The following is an 11,465-nucleotide window of genomic DNA, read 5'->3' as shown; positions in this document are numbered from 1 at the left end:
TTGCGGGGGGGGGGGGGCGGGGAAGCCGTCTGGAAAAAAAAAAAAAAAAAAAAACACATGAACGCTGTATGCGCTGGATTTTTACCTTAGAATGGCCAACTCTGTTATTCCTCTGTCAATTCGATACAGCAGGAGTTTCCACACTTCCCATATATGTGTCCTCTGTCACTTTTGGCAGCATTTAAAACTGTTTAATCCGTTGCCAACATGTGGTAACCTGTTTTACCGAGCCGCCCTTAAACGCAACATGAGCGCTTCGACGCTCGCGCTGGGTTTACACCTGTGCGGCAGTGAAGGAGACCTGCTGCTGCTGGGCGGAGCTACTCAGGTGTGTTAGAGTCATGGCAGCAAACCAGCAAAACGCAAACAACTTTTCACAGTTTTCCCCCAAAACTAACCGACTGAGTTGAGTAAAGCTGCTGGATACAGGTAAAGTGACTAGCTAATATCAATACAGCACCTCAAGCTTGTTAACAAGTAGCTTGTAGGCTATTGGTGTTGTTGTCTATGTTCAGCTACGATTCACTTATTTTGCCCCCCAAAAAAGCCGATTCCCCTTCGCCCCCAAGACACGTCGTTCAACCAGACAGCTATTTGTAATCCATAGGGGGATCCCAGAAAATGTTAGGAAAGGGTCCCAGGAAAAAAAAAAAAAAAGTTTGGGAACCACTGTTTTAATTTAACCATAACTTTGACCTAAATTAGTTAAAGAATGAAAACAGACTTCAATATTTGATAGAAATTATTTAGTGTACCATATTAACAATATAGTTTCTACATGTCAAATGTATACTTAGAACAACCTAATTAGGTTGTGAAACTGAGTTAAACAAATTAAAGGAAATGTATTTGCACTTGTCTAGCTGGAAGCCTGATTGATCTTTCGTTAAATCTACAGATCTTAAAAAATAAAATAAAATAAATAAAATTAAAAAAAATCTGACAACATAAAGGAGCAAAAGCGTGACCTCAGAAAACAGCCACAACCTTTCCTAAAAACATTTACAGATTCACAAGGATCTCTATTGATAGAAAGTAAATACGGTGAGCCTCAAGCTAAATTTTCCGGCTGTTAAAAATAAATCCAGTATTGGCAGCGAAGCTGCAAAGTTGCTTCTCCTGCAGTTCAAACGCTACCTTCTCCCTTCACCGTCCAAACGTCCTGCTCAAGCCCCTGCCAGCGCCTGAGTGCTGGGCGGGACGGCCTTCGTGCACAGAGCAGTAGGTCATGCAGTGGGGCTCCAGCCAGGCCAGCGAATGAACAGTCATCTGAGGGCTCAGCCGCCTGGAGCAACGCTCTGTCATCACGTTCGCACAGAGCTTACTGCAAACCATATGCCTCCGCAGCACTGCGGCACGTAGTAACACAGCAGCAGTTTATGTGTTGGCATTCCTGATATGCAGTCGTAAGTAGCTGCTGAATTTACTCATTTTAAAGGCACGTCTGTTACCTCCGAGTCTGGACTTGAGTTTATTTCATTAACTGGATGTCAACTGTTTAACATCAACTTATTTAATTGCTTGTTCTGAGCTGTAGGCGAACTTTGTTTTTGCTCGACTGATGCTGCAGCATCCTCAGAGTATGCAAGATTTTTTTTTTTTTTTTGTGAGGCTTGTAAGATACAAATTAGTACCTCTGAAAATCTGTCAATGAAGGTGTACTCTTTAGTTTTGGAAATATTTTTCACTTTACTTAATTTGTAAAATGAAAAATATTTTACAACTTGATAAATTATTTTACAGTTGATGCTTACACAGTTATCTTCAAACTTATGCAATGTTTAGAATGGATTTTAAAAGCTTAGTATAAAATATAATGGAAAGATTATTTTTTCTTAAGTAATTAAATTTAAGATGTGAAACTCCTGGTTCAGATTCATTGATAATTTTTAACATATAAGTGTTAGGTTACAACCTGTAATAGGGAAGACTTTATCAAAGACAAAAAACGTCTGTTAAAGAAGCTGGATGTCACAAAGTGCTGTAACCACGGATACAAATGGAAAGTTATGTGGAAGAAAATGTGGCTGAAAAAGACTGACAAATAGTGATAATTGCAGCCTTAAGTAGATTTTGAAGCAAAGTACATTCACGAATTTGTGAAATTCCCCAGCAGTAGTAAATGCTTCAATTGGTCACCACACAGAGACGTTTCCAGCACACGACCTGAAACTGTCGCACTTCTTGTGCTGAGCCACTGTTGACCCTGACATGATGCCAGAAGCCTTGGAGCCCTTTCATCTGCTGGTGTTGGTCCACTTGTGTTTTTATCAAGTCCAAAGCCAGCACTGGCATCCAGCAGGACACTTTAATGCACTCTGTACTATACTCTGCTGACAGATTTTATGGAGATGCTGATTTCATTTTCCAGCAGGACTTGGCAACCTCTGCGCAGAGCCAAAAGTACCCAGACCTGGTTTCATGAACATTTTATCACTGTGCTGAACGGCCCAAAAAACTCACCAAACCGAAACACCATGGAGAACCTATGAAGTGAACGGAAAAAAGCAGTGGAAATACGTCACTGTGTGTCTCATTCATATTTGCATTATTTTCACTTTTTTTGAACAACATAACTGAAGTTATTACTTTTTTTTTTTTTGCAATTCCTCTCGAAAAAAAATTCCCGCTTCCAGCAAAGTCTGGGCTTTCTCCCCTTCACTTGGATTTTCTCTGGTAGATTTGTTTGCCAGGGGATATTGTTGATTTTGTTTGCTACGCTCTTGGAGCCATGAATCTAGAAATCATGACTAGTGCAGTCGTAAGTGTGTGTGTGTGTGTTCGTTCTCTTAAATGATGTTTGTTGACCTAAAGACCATAATACTTGGTAGAAATTGGATTATGTGTGGGGAACCTAAATTTCCACATGCCTGGACGAGTTTGCTTCCCTGTGAGTGTGTTTGGATCAGGAAGTGTTCTGCTGGGTTTGTCAAATCATGTGGAGTACTCAGTCCAGCATGTAGCTCCTGCTTTGGCTGAGATGTCATAAAGGCACAAAGCATTTTATTGGAGATTTCTGAGACTCTTAGGAATGATGCAGTTGCAGATCAGAGGTTTTCATTTGATGTCCTGTGTTTTTTATTTTTTTATTTTTTTTTTGTCCCAGCAGGCTGTCAGGCCCCCTCCTGTCTCCTGGCATGAAGGCAACAGGAACTCCTCCTCCTCTTTCACAGGAGAAACAACATGCTCACTCTCACCACAAGCCCTACCCACATTACCACCATCAACAACATGCCACTGACGGTAAAGCTAACCCAAAGGTTATGAATTTGTTACAGAAATTCTGTTGTCTTTTAATGCTATCCGTGCTATAGCAGGGTTGGCTGGCAAGGTAACTAAAATTGTGAACACGGCAATGATTTTCAAATGCAAATCATATCAGTAGATCCACATCAAAGGCCCTTATTGAGAGGAAGTTGTCTCTGTCAGAGCGCTGTTAAGGTAAAAAAAAAGAAGAAAAGATTAGAGCTGGGAGAACCACATGCCGGAAGCCTATTACCATCGCTGGATTGGCCAACAAACTGCTGGCTCATGCATTCAGCCATCTCAGCTGTCACTCTGGAGCCTTTTCCCCCAAAATGTCCTAAACACTGTTTTTCCTGTAAAGATCTCCACACGGCTGCCTCTGTAACCACACTGCGGTCGGGGAGTTGCGTAAAAGTGCTCCAGGAACGGCTTCTCTCCCATTATCAAGACTCCTGCGGTTGATTCCGAGTACGAGCCGAGGCTGCGGGGACAAACGCAGCACAGTATAAGGCTGGCAGAGTTAGCAAAGCACAAATATAGCATTGTCATAATGTGAGATCCACATGAGGTTTGAGCCGGATGGGGCAGACATTAGAACCAATCAGAGGCACAGTGGATGCTGGTGGCAGCTGATCCAGTGTGGCTTCTATAATTTTCTCTCCTTTCCTCCACATCCCGCCTTCATTTCTTAGAATACCAAGCCAGCTTTCAGAGCTGCTTCCATTTTGGAGACTCCTACAGGATGGAGCAGACGGTCGGCGGCGTCCACGTCCCAGGAGATGCTCACAACTACTCCTCCCATCAGCACAATGGCTTTCACATGCCCACCAGCAACACTGGACCTACAGGTAAAAAAAATATATATATTTTTTCGACTAATCTTCGTACCAGAAGTGAAAATGTGCTCTTAAAAGTGTTATAATATAAACATCTGCACCAGGATTCGGCGGGACCCAGGAGCTGCAGGGGGGCTCGGGATGCCAGTATTCCTCCAGCACCGACGACAGCATTTTCTTTCAGGTGGGCAGCTTCGACCGCAACTTGAGCCACGTGTCGTCGGTCTACACAGAAACATAGATCCGAACTTTGTTTTTTTTGTTGCGCCACGCTGCACAACCGCCCACCAATGCGCATCTTCATCTTCAGCCCCTGTTTCTTTTCCCAAAAGTGAAATCAAAACCTCTTCTAAGGTCATTCTGACGTATCCACCAGATAGTAACCAACTGAACTAAACAAACGCCATAGCCTGTAAAAATGGTACCTGATGCACTGCCTGATTTAAAGGTATAAAAACACAAATCGCAATTAGGCATAGACGCCTACAAAAGCTTTACATACCCCTTCAACTTTTCCGCATTTTGTCAAATTTGTCAGAGACCGACACAAAGTAGTGCATGACTGTGAAAAGGAAGTTTGTCTTCATCTCCCTTTATTCTCACACACCTAACAAAGAGATTTCTCCCATATCCCAGAAGGTCCAGATCTAAACATGAAGAAGACTTTGATACCAAATTTAACTTTTCTGCTACAGACATTACTCTGTTGTAGCAGAAAACTAACACCGTAGCGTGCACGTCTCCAAATACATCATCCTTACCGTGAAACATGGTTGTGGCAGCTTCATGGTGTGCTCATAACCTTCCTCATCTTAACCAGGAATATTTGTCAGAGTTGTTGGGAAGATGGTGGGACCTAAATAGAGCACAAGAAAAACTGTTAAAGTTTGCAAAAGACTCGAAACTGGAGCAAAGGCTCATCATCCAGCAGCACAGCGACCCTGAACAGACAGTCAGAGCTGCCAGGGAATGGTTTAGGTTTAGATCAAACCATATTTGTGTCTTACAATGGCCTAGTCAACATCCAGATCTATATCCAACTGAGAACCTGCTGCAACAATTGCTACTGTTCACAGACACTCGAATCGGACTGAACTTGGATTATTGCACAAGAAATACTGGACAAAGGTTTTCTTATCGATATGTGAAAACGGTGACAAACATACCAACAAAAGACTTGCAGTGGTCACCGTATCAAAAGGTGATTCTACAAATTATTGATTCAGATGGGCAGGTTAGAAATGCAGTTTGTAGTTGTACAAAAATATAGATTTTTCCTCCTCTTCCCAATTATGCACTACTCTCTGCTGGTCTGTCACATAGAGGTTGGTTTTCTTTCGTAACTTACTTAACCCTTTAACCGTCACGTCCAAGTCATGTAATCCACTGGGTCCCTGAGGACGCCGGTGTCCTCATGACAGCGAAGTGGAAAAGTTCATGGGGTATTGATACTTTTGCAGGCACTGGTTCGGTTATTCATCTCCACATAAATTATTAAAGAAAATTAGGTTAATTTGTGAAATAAATCTTGCTGTAGAAACTGTTTTAAAGGGCAGCTCAAGTCGAGTTTATTTGTGTAGCACATTTCAGCAACAAGGAATCATTCTTTGAATGATTTACATGATAAACACAAGTGGTTATATTGGGAGTAGAAAATGATGAACAAACATCACAACTAAAAAATTGTAATTTGAAAAGCTAGTTTAAGTGAAATATTGGTCTTTTTTTTTTCCAATTTGAGGCTGCTTTAGATCTGAGGTTTGATTTCAGCCAATTTATTGTTACCAGGCAGAAAACTTGACAATGTCTAGCAAAATAAAATCCACATATTTCTCCTTTCGCCCCCCACCCCATCTCAAATTCAGCTGCATCAGCAAAATCGAAGTGAACAGATATGGTGAATAGATCTCACAACTCGAGGCAGAAATTTGAAATGCACAATGTTTACATGGACAGTTTTGTTCTGGAAATGTATTTGAGCAAAGTTCTCATCCGTTACTGAAACTAATTACAACAGAACCAGACTGTCTTCAGTTCAAAGTATGAATTTCCAAATAACATGAGATGTGTTGTTCACCATTTGAACCACATTTTTTTTTTCTCTTTAATCTACAGCTTCTGTTTGTGGACTGAAGTGTAAAATATATCAATTTGCTGTGATGTTTTTATCAGTGACAAAAAAAAGTTCCATTTCTGTAAGTGTTAAATGTTTTCTTCCTGTGTTTGAATTTTATTTTATTTGTTTGTTTTTTTTTTTGTGGAGGGAGGTTTCTGGCTCATTAGTCCTGTAATACTGCAGAGACAGCCAGGCCTCCAATTATAATGATTATCATTATTAATAATAATATTATGTGTATAAAATGTACAGTTTGTTTACAACAACCATTTGAGTGTCATTTAAGAAAATAAAATCACACAGAGGAGATTGAAACAGTTCATATCGTTTATAAGTATGTTCAGAAAAAAAAACAAAAAAAACCCCTCAAGACTTGTGAGCTGGTTGTGCCCTCTAGTGGACAGGATAATACTGCAGCTGCCGTCTGGCTACTCTGGGTAATGACGTCAGCTCCTTGACGTTGCCTCACTTGTGCTTCCTCTTATGGAGGTATTGCTGGTAGTAGAAGTTAGAAAAGAGCACTATGAGGGTAAGAACATAACCAAACACCGCTAAGTTCATAGAGTCTGGGAAGTCGCACTCGGTGATCAGGTTGTAGCCGGTGTGAAGGAAGAAGAGCAGGAACTGCAGCTGCAATGGCAAATGGGGATTCAGATCAGATTAAATGACACGTTTTGCGATTGTACCTCTTGACAGAAGCAACAGCCAGAAAGTTCTGGAGCAACCAACCAGCTGCAGTATAGTGAGGTATTTCTTCCACCAAAGGTGCTTCTGCATGTGAGGACCGAACGCAGACAGGCCGTAATAAGTGTACATGATGATGTGGACGAAGGTGTTGACAAGGCCGATGAAGAAAGCTGTGGAGTGTGCGGCAGAAACACAAACAAAAACCCCAACAAGTGAAGAAAATTAAGCAAAATGTGTAGGCGAGATTGAAAAACCCTCAGTCTGTTAAGGGTCGGCTTCACAGTTATTTCCAACTTTGTGTTGGTCAGTCATGTGAATCCTATTGAAATGCATTTGTTCAAGATGAATTCAAACCTCACTCACATTGTCCTCCAGCCACATACTTTACTCCTGCCCACCAGTTGAAGATCATGGTGCCATGATGGTAAACATGAAGGAAGGTCAGCTGACTATTCTTCTTCCTCAAGACGAAGAAGAACTGCTCCACAGGAACACAGGATGTAATATCAGTCACAGCTGCATTCAAACTCATTAAAACAAATGGGATAAGGCAAAGTGGGAAGAAACAAAGTACCGTGTCAAGGAGCTCTATGATCTTAGAAAAGAAAAACCACCAACAAACACTGGCCATCTGCAGAAAAAATAAATAGATAAAAAATATTGATTCAGCGACAGCTACTCTGTCTTTCTAATGCTCTGCTGAACTAAAATATGAACTCTTACCCTTAAGGGCAGCGGTGTCTCACTGTAGTCCACAGGCTGACAGAGCAGGCTGTAGTTTGAGAGCCATGATGTGACCAGGAACTGAAAACAGCCAAGAAATTGAGATGGGAGATGAAGTGATTTTTTTTTTTTATAAAAAGCCGTTTACTGATAAATTTTCTGTCCTGTTTTAGTTTGTCTAAAAATAAGTGTCTGTGCATCCCTGACCACTGAAATTCACTCAAGTGTTTTTATTTTTATTTTTTTATTTTTATTTTATTTAACACAGATTCTGCAATTAGTTTCAAGGTACTGGAGCCAGAACAGTTACAAAGAACATTTTTCATCACCCTCTACAAGTAAGACTTATTGGCAAAAAAAAAAAAAAGTAGCGGCTGTTTGCAATCAACAAATCAGTCGAGAACCATTTAAAATAGGTCAACACAATCACCACCAGTGTTTCCTTCATGTTAAACACAAAATGCCACTTTTAATGCTCTGCAGTCTCAACAATATTAGCCCACTACTCCTGGGTGAAGACCTCCAGTTCAGTAAGAATCTTGGATTTATGAAACGTAATTTTTTAAATCCCAACGAAAAGTTCAAGCCAGTCTACGAGGATGGCTCCTCTAAGGACTTCTTCTGAACCCAAGCGTTGGCAGACTGAGATATGTTTGGGACCACTGTCCCCTGTATGAAGGTTTATTGATGCCAAAGCTTCATTAAACCTTCTTGTCCCAGAATTCCATGATGCTTTATTAAATCCATCTTGTCCGCAATGTGCTGCAGGATTCCAGTGTCTCGGGAAGCAAAGCATCCCCAGAAAACCACCGAGCCACCGCCAGTTTTGCTCTTAGTATGTGGTTTATTCATATCTTCCTCCACTGACCCACTGGCCCCGAAAGTCCCAGTTTTTATTCAAATTACTCCAAATAGCAGAATCACTTATAAGTCCTGTTCTGGAAACTGAAACCTCACCGGCTGGGCACATAAATAATCTGTTAACCTCAATGATGAAGCCTCTTTTTTTCCCCAACATCAGCAGCTTCAACGCAAGGAAATTTATACTATCAACACCTAATTATCAGCTAATAGAAAAAATAAACTTTTTTTCAATAAAACTGAGCTGCTCTGTTGCAACAGACAGAGCCTAAAATAGGTGCTGCAAAGCTGCAAAATAGAGAGAAATTACAAAGGCAGAAAAGGCTGGAGATCACAGATCACTTTTCAGATTTACTGTGCAAACTTCATGGAGATTAATATTTTAACACCATCTTTGTTTTCAGTCAAAAGTGATCAGTGAGCTCTAAACCATTCTACCTTTTGTTGTTTCCATTTGAGACGTTAAATGTTACTTTAAGTCCCTACACTTTTAGAATGATTTCTTTTATACACTGACTAATGGCTTTTGGGATCTGGTTTTAACTTCTGCATTATGTTGAATACATTTTTTTTTTTTATTATTTTAACTGAAATCTAAATGGAATATGAAATTCTAGGTAAATTTAAAACAAAAGTTTGACCTCAGAGAGGATTTAAAATCAACCTACACAGAGAATTAGTCTATAAGTAGATGACACTCAAAAAAACATCAACATGCCCAGATCAGGGGATTTGGTGTGAGTTCACCAAAAGATGATTAAAGAAATCTCCTATAAGCCCTAAAATATCATAATGGGATTTACAGCAGACTCTTGCTACCACTGATATTTAAATCCAGGAATGTAGAATAAGAAAGAGACTGGAGAAGTATCAAGGGAAGTCTTTGTTCTCTGAGAAAAGCATCAAGTGAAAGAATATTCAATAGTGTCACTCAACTCTGAGCCAGAGCCGCACAGCATTCTGGGGGATGTAGGCAGAGGAAAAGCTTTGGTGGCTCAGCCAGCTAAAGAAGGTGAGTGGGATCGACTAACTCAACCACTCTTTTGTTACCTAGCAACTGAGTTGATGCAGCAGGACCGGGCCACCTCACCATCACAAAAACCAGCATTATTCCTACCCTGATTCAGAGGCTGACTGAGAAAAATATGAGAACATCTGTGAAGAAATTAAAGCTAGATTGGAAATGAACCTTGTCTCATTTTGCAAAAAACAGATTATTTAATGTGTGTTCTAATTTTCCTAAATCACATGAAACACAGACTACCAAGTAGAGGCAAAACTGAAATGAGATAACTGGAAACGCTTGAACGGAGAGATATTTTCATTACTGCCTTCGTCTTTAATAACTAGATTTGTCATCTAACGGGAGACAAAACAACACACACCTCGTAGAACATGTATGCGGACAAGCCAACCATGGAGAAGTTATAAACGATGAGAACTGTTTTGAGCTCAAAAGGCTTCCGGGTTTTCATCAGATGAGAACCGACCCAGATCATACAGAGGTAACCCAGGAAGATGAAAGTCACCGGCAGGGGGGAGTACACCAGCGGCCAGGGGTCCGTCCTGTTGTCTGGAGGACGTAAAAGGGACATGTCAGAACACGAATGCACACAGATGTATCACAATCCACTTCAACACAGCGAAGGAAGCAGCTTTACAGAAAATGGAGAACTGCTTCTTTATAAGACTATATATTTAAAACTGAAAAGCAATTGTTGCAACAAACAAAAATCAGCACAAATATAGTAATATCTGCTTTGTGATGGACTTTATTTACCCGCCTCTTGCCTGCTGTACATAGCCACCAAAACAAACATCCAAACTTTCGAAAGGTTACTTAAACTTACAACTAAATTATTCTGAAAATTTGTGGACTTTACAAGTCAATGTAAGCAAATCTTTTCAAGTCAAAATGCATGGACACAGACTCCTACCAAAGAACGCTGAATAAAGCAGTTGATTCAGATGATGCTTCGTGAATGTCTTAATCTGAGGATGTGTGCGCACTGCTAAAACTGGGCTTATGGACCTTTTTATGTATTTATTTTTTCATCTAACAAAGCTATTGGTTTTTCAACTGAATTATACAAGTGCAACATTATGTGCCACATATTTCAAAATGACACAGTGGCCTCATGACCAATCTACTACTTTAATAGGGGAGTAGGGACGTTTTCAAGCCACCATACTTCCAACCAATGATATTGGCAACACATTCAAAAAATGCACTGAAAAACAACGACGACGACTTTCGTCGGGCAAGTTAATGGCTTCCTGTTTCTCACACTGCCATGAGGGAAAACTGATAACACAATACAAGTCATGGAGACAAATCATGTAGCAAGCCACAGAGCGTTCCTTGTGCAACTGGTCAATGCGGAGAGCACAGCTGCAGCGCCCCAAGTCCCACTCAGATGTGTCAATTTTACTCATGTCCTCTGCTGCAACACATGCGTACGCAAAAATAACTGGATGGGAAAGTAGGTTGGACGGACAGCAATCATCATACCTCCATTCTCCAAAATCCACTGGTGCACAGAAAGGACATGGTTCCCTGCTGAAGCCATCTACAACATAGGAACACATGTTACTAAGGGTGAGGAATTCACAAAATGTTTTAAATTTAAACGTACACTCACTTTGCAAACCGGGTTCAGTTATCGCCCCTTGATGACAGCGCCCGAGAACCTTTGGACGCTGCTCCAGGTTTTTGTGTAATCACGGAAAGGGGGGGGGAAAAAAAAAAAAAAAAAGCATAAATACAGGGCGTTTAAGAAAATAGCTGAAAATTTTTCAAGTGGGACATATGCCCCGAAACCCTATTTTAAAGTTTTGTGAACGGAAAACTTTGGAGGTGTTCTCCAAAACAGTTTCTTCAACTTTTACTTTGAGAGATATAGGCGATGACACCACTTCCTGTGCGTTTCTTCCTGTCAGTAATTAAATATGCATTTAATTGTATTTTCTGCGCACTGGAGGGCGCCGTTTCCTTC

The 11,465-nt window shown here is 40.6% G+C and overlaps 2 protein-coding genes across 4 annotated transcripts in view; one reads left to right on the top strand and one right to left on the bottom strand.

Annotated features, from left to right (window-relative positions):
• The window catches only part of LOC106952155 (zinc finger protein GLIS1-like), a 65,321-nt gene extending 58,770 nt beyond the window's left edge, over positions 1-6,551 (top strand). Inside the window, exons 7-10 of one of the 3 annotated variants that reach the window (XM_015040092.1) lie at positions 3,107-3,243; positions 3,939-4,094; positions 4,187-4,266; positions 6,198-6,551. In XM_015040092.1, coding sequence (XP_014895578.1) covers positions 3,107-3,243; positions 3,939-4,094; positions 4,187-4,266; positions 6,198-6,215 — 391 coding nt within the window. In that variant the 3' untranslated portion in view covers positions 6,216-6,551. Of the gene's footprint in view, positions 1-3,106; positions 3,244-3,938; positions 4,095-4,186 lie in introns of all 3 variants that reach the window. The other 2 variants (XM_015040091.1, XM_015040090.1) reach the window with 2 other exon arrangements.
• LOC106952157 (elongation of very long chain fatty acids protein 4-like) lies at positions 6,504-11,360 on the bottom strand. Its single transcript, XM_015040095.1, has 8 exons — positions 11,112-11,360; positions 10,982-11,039; positions 9,855-10,042; positions 7,609-7,689; positions 7,460-7,516; positions 7,249-7,363; positions 6,928-7,055; positions 6,504-6,828 (listed from the first exon to the last, which is right to left on the bottom strand). Exons 2-8 carry the CDS (start codon positions 11,037-11,039, stop codon positions 6,664-6,666), a joined length of 792 nt encoding a protein of 263 aa, XP_014895581.1. The 5' UTR covers positions 11,112-11,360; the 3' UTR covers positions 6,504-6,663.
• Positions 11,361-11,465: the final 105 nt, after the last annotated feature.

Source organism: Poecilia latipinna, unplaced genomic scaffold (genome assembly GCF_001443285.1).
Source record: "Poecilia latipinna isolate Pla-1442-1.1 unplaced genomic scaffold, P_latipinna-1.0 Scaffold495, whole genome shotgun sequence".
NCBI lineage: Eukaryota > Metazoa > Chordata > Actinopteri > Cyprinodontiformes > Poeciliidae > Poecilia > Poecilia latipinna.
This window is presented reverse-complemented; position numbering and strand designations above follow the sequence as displayed.

Coding starts and splice junctions, on each gene's coding strand:
- LOC106952157 (XM_015040095.1), bottom strand. CDS start 11,039: ATGGCTTCAGCAGGGAACCATGTCCTTTCTGTGCACCAGTGGATTTTG. Junction 10,043..10,981: donor GTGGATTTTGGAGAATGGAG/GTATGATGATTG, acceptor TACGTCCTCCAG/ACAACAGGACGGACCCCTGG. Junction 7,056..7,248: donor GTATGTGGCTGGAGGACAAT/GTGAGTGAGGTT, acceptor CACACTCCACAG/CTTTCTTCATCGGCCTTGTC.